The sequence below is a fragment of the Rana temporaria genome, chromosome 10 (genome assembly GCF_905171775.1).
Source record: "Rana temporaria chromosome 10, aRanTem1.1, whole genome shotgun sequence".
Classification (NCBI taxonomy): Eukaryota; Metazoa; Chordata; class Amphibia; order Anura; family Ranidae; genus Rana; species Rana temporaria.
The window spans coordinates 134,966,577-134,983,160 of NC_053498.1; the positions used below are offsets into that span (position 1 = coordinate 134,966,577).

Sequence of the window (16,584 nt, forward strand, 5' to 3'; positions counted from 1 at the left end):
AACATGGGAGTCTATGGTAGGGGTGCCCATTTTGAAAAATTGGTGCTCCCCAGCCGTAGGTCCCCCAGACAACAATCTTTGCACACTTGTAGACGAGAAATGGGGCTACATGTGTGCCAAGTTCCAGGGGACCTACGAACAGCCGGTACCGGGTCCCCAAAATCACTGGAGAAATTACCATTTAACATGGGAGTCTATGGAAGAGGTGCCCGGCTTTGAAAAATCGGTTCTCCGCGGCCGTAGGTCTCCCGGACAACAAACTTTGCACACTTATAGAGGAAGAGTGGGGCTACATGTGTGCCAAGATTGGCTGGTACCGGGTCCACATAGTCTGGGAGATCAGGCGCAAAATGGTGACTCGAGTATAAGCCAAGGGGGGCATATTCACTTATATTTGAGTATATACGGTAAGTGTCCTTATATTAAAAGTCAGCAGCTACAGTATTTGTAGCTGCTGACTTTTAATTTTCTTTTTCACCCAGGCTGGAACTCCTCTATAAGGTCTACTTTAGTATTTTTTAGTCTCTTTTACAAAATAAATCTGTTTAACAAAACTTATACATAATGAAGTACACTAGGTCTGCTACCTTTAAATGTTGTCACTGTAGTCCATGTTACTTTCCAATGCCTGTCTGGATGGTAAGGGAAATTGAGGAGGAAATATTAATTTCTTTTGATGTATTCATAGGCCTCGTACAGACGACCAGTTTCAGCAGACATGTTCGGTCGTCTGTACGGCCGAGCGGACAGGTTTCCAGCGGACATTTGTCCACCCCCACCGTTTTCGAGCGGACACATGTTTCTTAGCATGCTAAGAAACATGTCCGCTGGAATCCTGTCCGTCGGACATGTTCGGTCATCTGTACAGACTCACCGTACATGTCCGAGCGGCCGCCATCCCTCGCATGCGTGGAATCACTTCGACGCATGCGTGGAAGCATTGACCTTCCAGCGTTGCGCACGTCGCCACGTCATCGTCGCGGCGACGGCGCGGACACATCACCGCGCTGTCTGTCCGCGCGGATTTCTCCGATTTCAGCGAACAGTCTGGTCGTCTGTATGAGGCCAAAAAAAATAAAAAACATAATTAAGTTTAATAATAAAGACATTAATGGGATGTGCATTATAAAAAATGAAAGACACATTAAAACTAATTGGTTTATAAGAATAATTGTCACCTTGCAGGAGGATGGTATACACATTAGTAGAGCAGACTAGGTGTTAAATTTACTAGACAAGAATAAATGAATATATTATCCATGGTTATCAAACCATCAGTAGAAGATATGAGTAATGAAGGCCTTGTTCCACTTGTAATAAAAATTATGTTTATTTAACTTTTGCTGTGTGCTTTTTAACAAATATGTTCGTTCTTCTGGACTTAAGATATGGATGCTGGATTATTATTTATTTTTTTGAAAGTCTGGAGAAGGGAAGAGGGATGTTTGGGGGTCACAGCTGGCGTTGGGCTAAAATTCTGGGACTTTCAATTTAAAAGCTGATGTACAGGGGATAGCCAAAGGCCAGTACAAAGACTAGAGTATTATATATTAATATTGTATTTTAACCAACTCCCGCCCGAAAGACTGCTACAGTGTGGGCCTTAATTGCCGGGAGGGCGTCCATGTACCTCCTCCCAAGATAGAGCCGCCTGCGGGGCATGCGCAGTGAGCTCTGTGATCACCAAGTCTATGAGACTCAGCTGATCACAGCTCGGAGTAAGGGGCCGATCTCGGCTCCTTACCATGTGATCAGCTGTCAGCCAATGACAGCTGATCATGTAATGTAAACAGTCGATCCTAATCGGCTTTCTTTCCACTCACACTGATAGCGTGAGGAGAAAATAAAACAGCTGATTACTGGCTTCTGTCAGAGGAACATCGGTCCCGAACAGAGCCACTGCTGCTATAAAGTGCCCACCAGTGCCACCTGCCAGTGCTACCTATCAATGCCCACTAGTGCCGCCTATCAATGCCCACCAGTGCCACCTGCCAGTGCCACCTATCAATGCTCACTGGTTTAAAAGATATGGTAGAATAGATGGACTTTGTAGGCACCACTTAGAAATGTAAAAAATCGTTTTTTAATAATCTATGAGTATAATACAATTCAAGGATGCCAAGTGCATCTATGAAAATATATAAAACACTTTATAAAAAACACAAATGCCAAAATATAAGACCAGGTGAAGAAACCACAGGTATACGCTTAGATTGTTGTTAACTCTGTCGCCAAAAAGACATGACGCATAGGGTTGATATGGCCTGGGTCGACACCGTCAGAGTCTTGACATGTATGGAAGTTGCTTAACAAGTTTCGCGGATCGTAGCCGCTTCCTCAGGAGCTTTAGAACTACAACGTGGAAGGAATAACAAATAAAGAAAGAAATATTAAGACGTATGCTAATAACAGATCCCAAATGTTTGAGATCATGAAAGAGCATTGGATAGTTAGTAATGTACACTCACCAATCTAGTGGTGTTTTTGAAGAATAACCACCGTGATCGCATGCTTTGCCAGCATGAGAGGCTATTGTCCCATGACACCCAACCGGGTGAGAGAAGATGGATTGATGCAAAGCACCAAAACACTGACCACTGTGGCCTGTTGTTGGTTCAGCTGGTGATGCCCACTAGTGCCGACCTGTCAATGCCCACCAGTGCCACCTATCAGTGCCACCTATCAATGCCCACCAGTGCCACCTATGAGTGTCACCTAAAAGTGCCCATGAGTGTCACCCATCAGTGCAGCATATCAGTGCCCAACAGTGCAGCCTCATCAACGCACATCAACGAAGGGAAAAAATTACTTGTTTTCAAATTTTTATAACAAACTATGAAACTGTTTTTTTCGCCCCAAAAATTTTTGGTATTTTTTTTTGTTTTTTTTTATCACAAAATAAAAAGCCAGCAATACAAATACTGGAACAAATTAATGTTCAAATCGATCCCTGTATCTCTGTGGAGCCCCTAGCCCTACACTAATAGAATTTTGTTAAAAATGTTTAGCTTTCAGGGCATTTCATAATTTTTTTAATGGTTATCAGGGTCAAATGGATATTTGTTTTCAACCTTAGTGATTAGAAAATTTGAAGGAACAAAATGGTGCTGCGTAAATTTTAAAGCGCTATATATATATATATGTATACCTATAATAATAATAATAATAATAATAATAATAATAATAATAATGTCACACGTTACCAACACTAACTACTATATATCCTCACAGCTCACTTCCCAGGGGAAGGATGTGGCCCATTTATGTGGTAAGGAGTCTACAGACACGGAAAAAGCCCCCGGAGACACGACTTTCTACTCCCTTGACAATAAGATGACTGTCACATTTCGGAGTGACTACTCCAACGAGAAGCAATTCACCGGCTTTGAGTGTTTCTATGTGGCTGAAGGTGAGGTAACACTGAGGTACTGCAACTAGTTTAGACCCATCTCATGTTAGAACAGGTCAAAGTATAGCTTTTATTTTATATTTAAAGGAATTCTCCACCTTACAAAAGAAAGTCTTTGCAGTTCCTATTGTGGTTTATATCAAAGAGTAGCCATAGCAAAACTTTGGTTGGAGCTGGAAAGCATTGGACTTTTGGGCCAGATTCACAAAAGAGATACGACGGCGTATCTCCTGATACGCCGTCGTATCTCTGTGATCCGCCCGTCGTAACTATGCGGCTGATTCATAGAATCAGTTACGCATAGATAGCCGTAAGATCCGACAGGTGTAATTGACTTACACCGTCGGATCTTAGGATGCAATTCTAGGCCGGCCGCTAGGTGGCGATTCCATTGCGGTCGGCGTAGAATATGCAAACGACTACTTACGGCGATCCACGAAGATACGCGCATTCGTCACAATCTCTTACGTCGTCGCTAGTCGGTTTTTCCCGCCGCAAACTTAGGCCCCGTACACACGATAGAATCCATCCGCTGAAAAATCTCAGCGGATCGGTTTCAGCGGATAGATTCTATGGTGTGTACATTCCTGCGGATATTTATCCGCGGAAATTTCCCAATTCCAGCAGATAAAAATGTGTAGACATGTCTACAAATCTATCCGCTTGAATTGGCTCCTGCGGATCGATCCGGTGGTCTGTAGAGACTCACCGGATCGATCCGTCCGAAGGGATCCCCCGCATGCGTCGTAATGATTCGACGCATGCGTGGAATTCCTTTTATGACAGCGTCACGCACGTCGCCGCGTCATCATCGCGGCGACGGCGCGACACGTCATCGCGAGGGGATTTCGGCGCGGATTTCGATCCGATGGTGAGTACACTCCATCGGATCCAAATCCGTGGAAATCCTCGAGAGGATTTATCCGCGGATACGGTCCGGTGGACCGTATCCGCGGATAAATCCTCTCGTGTGTACTAGGCCTTAGGCCTGCTTTATCATGACTTATCTTTAGAACAACCATGTTAAAGTATGGCCGTCGTTCCCGCGTCGAATTTCAATTTTTTTTTTTTTTGCGTAAGACGTCCGGGAATACGAAACGACGTAACGCACGTCTCTGTTCAAAAAGAACGTCGGGGCGCCGTAATTTCGCGCAAAGCACGTCGGGAAATTTCCTAACGGAGCATGCGCAGAACGTTCAGCGCGGGAACGCGCCTAATTTAAATGGTGCCCGCCCCATTTGAATTAGGCGGGCTTGCGCCGAGCGGATTTACGTTACACCGCCGCAAGTTTACAGGTAAGAGCTTTGTGAATCAGGCACTTACGCTGTAAACCTGCGGCGGTGTAACGTAAATGGGATACGTTACGCCGCGGCGGCGTAGCGTAATTCTAGCTGAATCAGGCCCTTTGTTTTTATTTCAATTTTTAGAGCACACACAAATTGTCAGGTGTCAGTTGTACACTTTCAATCAGTATGAATATAGATAATTTAATCAGGAGGTATGGTTACACACTCACTGGCCACTTTCTTAGGTACACCTTGCCAATACCGGGTTGGACCCCCTTTTTCCAGAATTGCCTTAATTATTTGTGGCATAGATTCAACAAGGTGCGGGAAACATTCGTCAGAGATTTTGGTCCATAGTGACATGATAGCATCACTCAGATTTGTCTGCTGCACATCAATGGTGCAAATCTCTCGGTGGTGACGGTGGAGGCCATTGAAATACAATGACATCATTGTCCAGTGGTGAGATGATTGGAGCTTTGTGACATGGTGCATTATCTTGCTGGAAGGAGCCATCAGAAGATGGGGACACTGTAGTCATAAAGGGATGGATATGGTCAGCAACAATACTCAGGTAGGCCGTGTCGTTTAAACGATGCTCAATTGGTACTAAGGGGCCCAAAGTGTGCTAAGAAAATATCCCCTCCACACCATTACACCACCACCAGCCGAAACCGTGGATACAAGGAAGGATGGATCCATGCTTTCATGCTATTTATGCCAAATTGCCGACCCTACCATCTGAATGTCGCAGCTGAAACTGAGCTTCATCAGACCAGGCAACGTTTTTTCCAATCTTCTATTGTCCAATTTTGGTGAGTCTGTGCAAATTGTAGCCTCAGGGCCAGATTCTCAAAGGAGATACGACGGCGTATCTCCAGATACGCCGTCGTATCTCTGAGTCTGGCCGGTCGTATCAATGCGCCTGATTCTTAGAATCAGTTACGCATAGATTTCTATTAGATCCGACCGGCGTAAGTCTGTTACGCCGTCGCATCGTAACTGCATATCTACGCTGGCCGCTAGGGGCGTGTATGCTGATTTACGCCTAGAAATATGTAAATCAGCTAGATCCACGAATTCACGAAACGTATGCCCGGCCGACGCAGTACAGTTACGCCGTTTACATTAGGCTTTTCCCAGCGTAAAGTTACCCCTGCTATATGGTGGCATACATGCGGCGTACCAATGTTAAGTATGGACGTCGTTCCCGCGTCAAATTTTGAATATATTACGTCGTTTGCGTAAGTCGTCCGTGAATGGGGCTGGACGTCATTTACGTTCACGTCGAAACCAATATGTCCTTGCGGCGTACTTTGGAGCAATGCACACTGGGAAATTCCACGGACGGCGCATGCGCCGTTCGTGAAAAAGGTCAATCACGTCGGGTCACAAGTTATTTACATAAAACACTCCCCCCTGTTCCAAATTTGAGTTAGGCGGGCTTACACCGGCCTATTTACGCTACGCCGCCGCAACTTACGGAGCAAGTGCTTTGAGAATACAGCACTTGCCCGTCTAAGTTGCGGAGGCATAACGTAAATCGGATACGTTACGCCCGCGCAAAAATATGCCGATCTACGAAAATCTGGCCCTGAGTGTCCAGTTCTTAGCTGAAAGAAGTGGCACCCGGTGTGGTCTTCTGCTGTAGCTCATCTACTTCAAGGTTCGATGTGTTGTGCATCCAGAGATGGTATTTTGTATACCTTGGTTGTAAAAAGTGGGAATTTGAGTTACTGTTGCCTTTCCATCATCTTAAACCAGTCTGCCCATTCTCCTCTGACGTCACTGGAGATTTTCTCTTTTTTGGACCACGTTCTATAAATCCGAGGGATGGTTGTGTGTGAAAATCCAAGTAGATTAGCAGTTTTTTAAATACTTAGACCAGCCCATCTGGCACCAACAACCATGCCATATTCAAAGTAACTGAAGTCCCCTTTCTTCCCAATTCTGATGCTCGGTTTGAACTTGAGCAACTTGTCTTCACCACATCTAGTTGCTGCCATGTGATTGCTTGATTAGGAATTTGTATAACCAAGAAATTGAACCGGTGTACCTAATAAAGTGACCAGTGAGTGTATATCAAAGAGTAGGCATAGCAAAACTTTGGGCCAGATTCACAAAAGGGATACGACGGCGTATCTCTGTTTCTATCTATGCGACTGATTCATAGAATCAGTTACGCATAGATATTCCTAAGATCCGACAGGTGTAATGGTTTTACACTGTCGGATCTTAGGATGCAGTACCGCGGCCGCCGCTGGGGGGAGTTTGCGTCGTAAACCAGCGTCTGGTATGCAAATTAGGAGTTACGGCGATCCACGACGGATTTTCGCGTTCGCTACATCGCCGCTAGTCTAGTTTCCCGTCGCAAATTTAGTCGTCGTTTTGGGTGCCCTAACTTTAGTCAGCAATCATATTGCTGTCTAAAGTATGGCCGTCGTTCCCGCGTCGAAATTAAAAATTTAACGTCATTTGCGTAACACGTCCGGGAATACGGAAATACGCTACGCGCGTCGCCGTTCGAAAAAATGACGTCACGGCGCGCAAAGCACGACGGGAATTGCGAAACAGAGCATGCGCAGTAGGTCCGGCGCGGGAGCGCGCCTAATTTAAATGGCACACGCCCATTTGAATTGGCCCGCCTTGCGCCGGAGGCTGCCAGCGTAGTTTTCATCGCAAGTGCTTTGTGAATCAGGCACTTGCAATGAAAACTTGCGGCGGTGTAACACCGCCGCGATTCTACGTGAATCTGGCCCTTTGTTTTTAGTTTTGGTAGGAGCTGGAAAGGATTAGTGCGTCAATTTTGTATTGTTTTTAGTCCAAGTTTCATAGCATACAAGAATAATCAAGTATCAGTCAAGTATCAGTAGCACACTTTCAATCAGCAGGAACATAGATTATTTAATCAGAAGTATGGTTACTCATGCAATAAATACAGGAGTCAAGGCACAAGGCACAATGAAGACATTCATTGAAGGGAATCAAGTTGTATAATCAGAGCCGTTTCAGCGAGTAGGTTATTGTGAGATTGCTGAGGGGAATGTCAGAAGGGGAAAAAGAAGACGTGGAAATAGTAAAGATAGATAAAGAAGAAAGCTCTCTGGCCGGTGATGAACAAGCCATTAATGCTGACATTGCTAATAGCACTTAAAGGGGTTGTAAAGGTAATTATTTTTTTAAAAATAACAAACATGTCATACTTACCTCCACTGTGCAGCTTGTTTTGCACAGAGTGGCCCCAAACCTGGTCTTCTGCTGTCCCTCGGCGGCTCTCTCGGCTCCTCCCCTCAAGAACTAGTCACCTTCATGTGAGCGAGCTCACTTGGTGGTTAGTTCTTGCCGGTGGCTATAGCCGCTCACTGTATCACTCGACCCGCCCCCCTGGCACACCGTATCATTGGATGTGATTAACAGCCGCGCGAGCCAATGGCTGTGCTGCTTTTAATCAACCAATGAATGAGCCGAGAAGCCCGGCCGAAAAGCAAGGGCGTAAGATTCAATCCATCTATGGGCAGGCTGGTTGTACAATGATCAACTTGGGTACAACCAGCGTGTGTGATTTTTTACATGCGATTAATGCCAGCAGCTATAGCGGCTAGCAGTAATCATTGTTCTGCTGGCCGCGAGGGCTTCCTGCTGGCAGCACACAATAGCACTGTGAGAGGGATTCCCCCATCAACACTGGCTGTGTTGATGGAGGAAATAGAAGTGATAATCTATGGCCTGTTTAAGTTATGAGAGATACCGGACAACAAGCAATTTAACTGCAAGGTTGAAAATGACTTGTTAAGCTATTGGTAGTGTAACGGTCACCACCGTTTACGATTTCCATTCCACCAACCACGACAGCTTATCTGACACTCCAACCATCCAACAGACATGATCCATAAGAATTCCCTCAGAAAGACGAGACACACGCTCTGTGTTCTGAGTCAAATGAATGAACTCATGCTTTAATAGTTAGCTCTCTTATATACAGTACAGGCATGTTACAATAATCAAAGGAAGAAAGACACACTCCACCCACACATCACACAATGGGGCTTCAATCACACTCTTTTAGATAATGACAATCAGAGGAGTTAATTATCCCCCAGACGTTCCGTCTCAGACAAGTTCCCCTCACCTGTTACACAAAACACATTCCTTTACTAAACATAATTGACATGCTAATTCCCTACCCCTGAAAGGAGACATCTGACCTTTCAGACTTAATCAGTACAATAGACACAACACAGTATTAGCATCACACAATGGACAATATAATGTCTTTCAGGAGCCTATTGACCTGTTGTGGGTCAGCATGAAATCACCTGTAATATGTCCAGATCTCCTGCAATATATAAATTATCAGTAATGTCCCATCTCATGTAATTTATAATTATTATTTCTCAGCCATCCTATGCCCAAAAGGGGCACAGGATGGCCCTAGACCCAAGAGTCATTAGTGACGCTGGCACAGGAGTACCCCCCATCCTTCAAAAGTCTCTGGGTGTCATGGGCCATTCCGTTACAGGTAGACTTGCTTGAAAAGTTTGTTTCGCAATTGCAGCAAGTCTGCATTGCATGGCTCCAGATCAACTTTCTTTGCAAACGTTCTGCAAGTCTGCTGCAAGTTCTGGTTCAGCTATGTTGTGCAATAGTCCTCCCACCACAGGGGTCACTGTGGCTGAATTCTCATGCTGTAGACTTGCAGAGCTCTTGCTGTAGACTCACCACTACAACTTTACTCTCGCTAGAGACTTGCCACGCAAATTTGCTACAAATTGGAAAAGTGTCAACTAGAACTGGTGCTTAAAAGTGCTTTGCAAGTGTACAAATTACCAGTGAAAATGTGCAGCACGTTAACAAGACTTCAACACTGCCACACATTTGTGCCAAGTTATCCTTGTTATCTGGGATCATACAGTAGTCACATTTTGTAGTTATATGGTAAGAATAATAGTATATTGATTGTACTCTAACTTTTAACTTTTCTGTGTCCCCCCATCCAGATATAAATGAGTGTGTGAAGAAGAACGAGGATGAGGAGGACACATGTGACCACCACTGTCACAATCACCTTGGTGGTTATTATTGCAGCTGCCGACCTGGCTTCAATCTGCACACAGACAAGAAAACCTGCATAGGTAGGTCTACATCAGTGGTTCTCAACCTGGAGTCGGGACCCCCTCGGGAGTCAAATCAGGGCTCAAGTCCTGCGGGAACGGAGTTCCTGCACTTTTTTCACAGCAGGAACTCAGTTCCCTTTGCAGGACTAGAGCAGCCGAGCCACCCGAGCCAATCCTTCACTAAGCGGCGATGCCCAGCTCGAGTCACTGTCAGGGGCAGGGGAACCTTAGTAATCCTTTGTTACTGGCCACTTCCTGTATATGGATTCATCGGGTAGTGTGCGGGTATTCCGTCACTTTCTCAATGCCGCAATGTCTCCTGGGAGCTTTTGTTATTGTTCCCAGGAGACATTGCGGAGCTCTGCCGCAAGTTATCGCGGGATTTAGAAAAAACTTGCTTCTTTCTAAATCCCACGATAACTCGCGGCAGACCTCCGCAATGTCTCCTGGGAACAATGACAAAAGCTTCCAGGAGACAAGGCTTCTTTTGATTTTGTCCAGACACACACTTAAAGGATAAGTTCACCTTTTGTAACATGTTACATTCATATTCAGGGTGGACTGTAACATGTTACATATGCACTTGCCCCCAATCCCAGGGGACAATTAGCAGGGGATCTTCTCCCCCACTAGCTGTCACAATCTAAAAAAGACGTGTCCGTGTTCTGTGAACAGAAAAACTACCAGGTCCAAAAGCCTTTGTGGCTGTCAGCTTGTAGTTCTCAATGAGCTACTATGCTGCTTTTGAGCGCTGTGGTAGTTACTTGAGCTTCCGGTCAGATTGTTACTGCCTGTCCATATCGGAGGTACAGCAGACAGATACACAGGCAGTATGCAGAACCATGGCATTACACCCACAATCTGCTGATTGGGGGCGCAATGCTTTACAGGTCCCTAACAACATAAATACAAATAAATGCATATTTTTTGACCTGCAAAAAGAAAATGTGCATTTACCATTTATTTATTTTGTAAAGGTGAACTTATCCTTTAACCTGGAAACAACATTAATAATAGGCCCTCAAACCAGGTGTCAGCTCCTATAAGTGGATACGTTATTTGAAATGAAAAATCATAACATAAACCGGTAGCTAAAAAAATAGGGCTAGATTCAGCAACAAGTTACGGCGGCGTATCTCCAGATACGCCGCCGTAATTTCAAATCTGCGCCGTCGTATCTTTACGCCGATTCTCAAAGGCAGATACGTTGAAAAAATAGGCTTCCTCCGCCGATGTAACTTGAATACGGCGGCGTATAATTGTGTGCAATTTTACGCTGGCCGCTAGGGGCGCTTCCGTTGTTTTCAGCGTAGAATATGCAAATGACCTAGATACGCCGATTCACAAACGTACGTATGTCCGGTAGAATTTAGTTACGTCGTTTACGTTAGGCTTTTTCGGCGTAAGGTTACTCCTGCTATTAAGAGGCGCAGCCAATGTTAAGTATGGACGTCGTTCCCGCTTCGAATTTTGAATTTTTTTTAAGTCGTTTGCGTAAGTCGTTCGCGAATAGGGCTGGGCGTCATTTACGTTCACGTCGAAAGCAATGCCGATTTGCGGCAGAATTTCGAGCATGTGCACTTGGATTCTTTCACGAACGGCGCATGCGCCGTTCGTAAAAAATGTAAAATACTCGGAGTCAACATTAATTTAAATATAACACGCCCCCTCATCCTCATTTGAATTAGGCGCGCTTACGCCGGCCCCATTTACAATACGCCGCCGTAAGTTAGGAGGCAAGTGCTTTGTGAATACAGCACTTGCCTCTATAACTTACGGCGGTGCAGCGTAAATACGACACGCTGCGCCGCCGTAATAATGCGCGCAGCTACCTGAATCTAGCCCACAATTCGTGTCGTGCAGCTGGCTCCACCAAGTGATGTTTGCCCCAGAACTATGCAGGAGCCATCACATTGGAGATCAATCATCCACAGCTTATGGAACCCCCTAGCAACCTCTGGAGAAACCCTAGGGTTCCACAAAACCCTGTATGAGAATAGCTACTGTAAGAATAAGACCCTGTACAGCAAAGATCTGGGGCAAACTGTTCATGATACAAGTGTGGACAGGCTTAGGAATTCCCTGCTAAAGGAGATATCGATGGCCAACAGTGCAAGTGACTGTAAATGAGGATTGAAGACCTTTCTTAGTAGAAATGACATTTTCAACTACAATTAATAGAATTCATCAGAGAAGTAATTGATATTGGGAATTAAGCTGTTGATGGGTTTAAATGGATATCTGCTATCCCCATTGTGAAGATAAATTGGTAGATGCCTCACTGGGCTTTTAATTTGAGCTTCCTCTTGACTATGGTATCCCAGATATAACCTTTACTGCTAAGACCCACAGTTTATACTCCCCCTTAAACCTTTAATAATAATGAGACCACCACTGTAACTTGGAGTAAAAACTGGCCGTAGCAGCCTACTTTATTTTAAATACTTCAAGTAATAAATAACATATATAAACCATAGAATTCCTGAGAAAACAGTTCTCCCATACTGGTGCTGGACTTTGCAGGCACCACTAACACCAACTTGTAAACCTTTTAACGTTATAACCTTTTTGGCACTGCGGTACCTAACCTCTGGTCATAGGCCTCAAGCCGACAAGCTGACTCAGAGACGACCACTGACCGCAGTGCCCCCATTAACCAACATTCCAGCTACACCTTGGTAGTCTGGCAAATAACACCCCTTAAGAACCCATACCACCTCTGGGTAATGGCGTCCATCTTTGGGGTAATTTCTTCTCCTGCAAAGTCCAAACACCCGCCACCGCCACGACAGCATGAAACTCGTACCTGCAGAAAGAGAAACAAACACAAGGAAAGCACCCAAAACAAACAAATTTCTCTCAAACCATTATCACCACTATCAGCAAGCCCATAACAAAAAGGGAGGGTGGGTGGGAACTTTTCTCCCCACACCATGTGTTACCCGGGAAAGGAGGGAGGAGGAATTTATAGCTTCTCCTCCCCCACCACTGTACTCTCCCTAACCACTCCCCCCTGGCTTGTAAGGGTTTCTGTTAACCCTGTCATGCCGGCCCTGCGCCTATTGTCTGTTGTTCTTTGCTCCGGGCCTCTCTTGACTATGGTATCCCAGATATAACCTTTACTGCTAAGACCCACAGTTTATACTCCCCCTTAAACCTTTAATAATAATGAGACCACCACTGTAACTTGGAGTAAAAACTGGCCGTAGCAGCCTACTTTATTTTAAATACTTCAAGTAATAAATAACATATATAAACCATAGAATTCCTGAGAAAACCGTTCTCTCTTACTAGTGCTGGACTTTGCAGGCACCACTAACACCAACTTGTAAACCTTTTAACGTTATAACCTTTTTGGCACTGCGGTACCTAACCTCTGGTCATAGGCCTCAAGCCGACAAGCTGACTCAGAGACGACCACTGACCGCTGACCACTGAACCAACATTCCAGCTACACCTTGGTAGTCTGGCAAATAACACCCCTTAAGAACCCATACCACCTCTGGGTAATGGCGTCCATCTTTGGGGTAATTTCTTCTCCTGCAAAGTCCAAACACCCGCCACCAGCACCCAAAGGTAACACCTTGCCTTTGGGCGCACCTCCACAACCTCAATGCTTGTTGTACCCCATACTACGGGTCCAACACCCCCATATCGACACCTACGGCCGAGTCAATCACCCCTACTGTAACCCCATTTAGACATCCCCAACTCCCGATGCCTGACCACCAGGCCCCCCGTTTCTATTTACACACAACCTTTTTCTTTTGGCGCTGCGGTACCTGACCTCTGGTCATAGGCCTCAAGCCGACAAACTGGCTCAGAGACGACCACTGACCACTGTGCCCCCCACCACATCTCTGTTAATCTACCTCTGTGCTCCGTTCACCCCCACCACTGACCTGGCCATCCTCTATGATGCCCTAGTCACCATGTCCCGACCATACCAACTTCGCATCCGGGAACGACATGTGGATGCGCAGCAACTCAAATATAAAGCGTCCTTCGCGACGTCCAGTATTGACCCCTCCCCCAAATCCTTTCCCCCCACCTGGGGAACCCGTACATCCGGCGGTCGGTCCACACCTGCAAACCTGTGCCCATCCGGTACCACTCTACTCCACCACATTCCCGGGAAACCGCACCAACGCACATGAGCCTGTCGTCACTGGGCCCCCAGCTATCGACCCTTCGGTCGCACCTGCTCTATTTGCCCCCCAATCCCCGAAGGGGTGGTCACAATCCAGACCAATCCCTGTACAGTATCAGAAAACAGTAAGCCACATATACAACCCTTGATGTGGCCCCCAAATTTTTTTTTTTTTTTTTTTTTTTTATAAAACAAAACACAAACCCCTTAAGCCAGGCCACCAGCCATTGTGGTCTTACAGCCACTCGAAACCTCCACGATTCCCACCTGCCTATCCTCTTGACCGTTGCCTCATCACGACCATCACGCGCAGCCTCTGTCGCTGACCCCACTCCAAAGAAATGCACCGAGAATTCCTTATACACGAGGCCCAATGCCCCCCAAAACATTTCCCAAACACTGCCACCACCGATACCGCGACCCTTCTTATGTAACGAAAATGAACCGCCCACCTTCGGGCGTGCCTGCGGGACTTACCGCACCAGCCCTACTGGGCAAAGGTCTGAACCAACAACAGTGAACTTCTGCACTGACTTAACCTTCCCCTTCCGATCCGTTTTGGATATACTAGAACCAGTACCTTCCTTTGCCCACCCCGCGTCAGCAGAAACATGCCGCCTTGACCTTTTTTTTTTTAAGGGGTTAGGGTGGGTAACCGACCCGACCACCCCAAAAGCTGCAAAAATAGCCCGAGAAAACACTACACGGAACAACGCAACCCCATACCGGGACAGACACAATGTCCCCCCCTTTCACCATAACCACCTCCAAAGATGTAAACGACACCGAGCTACGTGCATCCATCCGGCGCCTCTGATTCCTATAACCCTTGAGCGCTTGCCGCACCCAAAACCTCAGTAAAATATGGACAACCTTGCCACTCGAACAAGAATGCCAGCCTCACCAATTTTCCTCATCCAATACCAGCTGTGACATCACCGCCTCCCTGTTCCTGGACCAACCATACCGAACGAGAACCCTTACCTCCGGTCCCAACGGCTACACCTCTGACTCCCGAACCATAGTCTGCCACCCAACCAGACCTTCTACAGTCCGCCCATGTTCCCTCACTTTACCGACCTTCTGCTTCCACGGGGGACGATTGAACTAACCTCCACAGCCACTCAGTGCAAGGGACCCCATGTTCATCCGCACCCACTCACGAAAACCCGTCCTACTGAAAGCGGAACGAGGCGTATGCCACTACAATGTCCACTCCCGGCAAAACACAGCATACACAAACTATCCCTTCGTAAACCGCGCAGCCCCATGTCGCAGGAGACGAGTAACTGAGGGGAGGAACCCGTGACCCTGATGCCACCTTTGTACCACCCCCAACTTCGCCCCATTAAGCGTACTTTTCCTGTCCCGAGAAGCCGCACCCCCACAACTCAACTGCCAGCACCCCTGAATCAGCTCAGCCGCACTAAATTCCTTGTGAAACACCGCTGCCCAACCGGACTGAGGAAAAATGGCAAGCACACCCCTTGCCCTGAAAGATGATCCCAAACCCCTGCTCCTCGCCCCCATCCGTGAGCAGCTCCATGTCCAAGGTGCTGACCGGCTCGGACACGAGGCCCTGCCGTTAACAGACTACCAAAACCCAACAAAAGGATGAGTGCCCCAGCAGGTCCTACCTGTGACCTTTTTCCCCACCGCACCTAACCTCTCCCCGCCAGGAGGATGCGGCCCGCAAAGTCAAGTCTTCCCCAGGAGCATCTCCAGCGCTTTAAGGTGTACCTTCCACAAACCTACTATCCCCTTAATCTCTGCCTTGAGGCCTACCAGTTTATCCAGCGGCAACCTGACTTCCAGTGCCTACGAATCGCTGACAATGCCCAAGAATTGCCCGCACGACCTGGGGCCCCCGTCATTCTTTTGGGCACCAACAGGGCGCAAACCGTACTGCCATGCAACCCACCATGGCCATCCAAACACCGCAGATACGCGACCCAGCTGGGCAAATGCCGAGAAGTCGTTCCGATAGCGCACCGGCTCCGGAGAAACCCATTGGCCGGCACTTATCCACGTAGCTCACCCCTTCTCCCGGACAACCCAACAGCTTTATGCTGTCCGGGTGTACCGGCAAAGCCGAAAGGCCGCCTTGATGTACGACCTAGACACCCAGGTCCCCCGACCACACTACCTACCCATCACTGCCGCAACGAATGACGTGTACCACACCGTACAATCTCCCAGGTTGATGGCCCCCACTGACTGACCCCCCCCCCCCTTGTACATGAAAGATGATGAATGAGAATGAGCCTGACCACCCCCCAATGGGGAAACTACCAACCACACACAAGAGTAGGGGGGAGGGTGAAACAGGCCACCACACTAACCAGTGCCCCTTCCCTCCCCAGGCCACTGAAACCGCTCTGGGGAGATGTAACACAGCACGCAAAAGGTTTGTACCTCCGGGGGTAACCCCGGACCACGAAACCCGGACCACTAAAACCCCCTGCGAAACCCCTCCCAAGCAGCCACCCTGTCGGGCCACCTAACTATAATTTGTCGCAGCCTTTTACCCATCGCCGGCGTACTACCTCTTACCGGAAGGATATGCGGGACGCCCCTACCTTGTCTTAAGACAGCGGAAAGAGGAACCCCCCAACTTTTCGCCGC

General features: G+C 47.1%; 1 protein-coding gene across 2 annotated transcripts in view; it reads left to right on the forward strand.

Moving 5' to 3' along the window:
- Window positions 1-16,584, forward strand: part of MASP2 (MBL associated serine protease 2) — an 84,476-nt gene that overhangs the window by 13,696 nt on the left and 54,196 nt on the right. For both annotated transcript variants that reach the window (XM_040326342.1, XM_040326343.1), the window contains exons 3-4: window positions 3,232-3,409; window positions 9,693-9,827. In XM_040326342.1, the coding sequence (XP_040182276.1) occupies window positions 3,232-3,409; window positions 9,693-9,827 (313 nt within the window). The remainder of the gene's footprint in view (window positions 1-3,231; window positions 3,410-9,692; window positions 9,828-16,584) is intronic.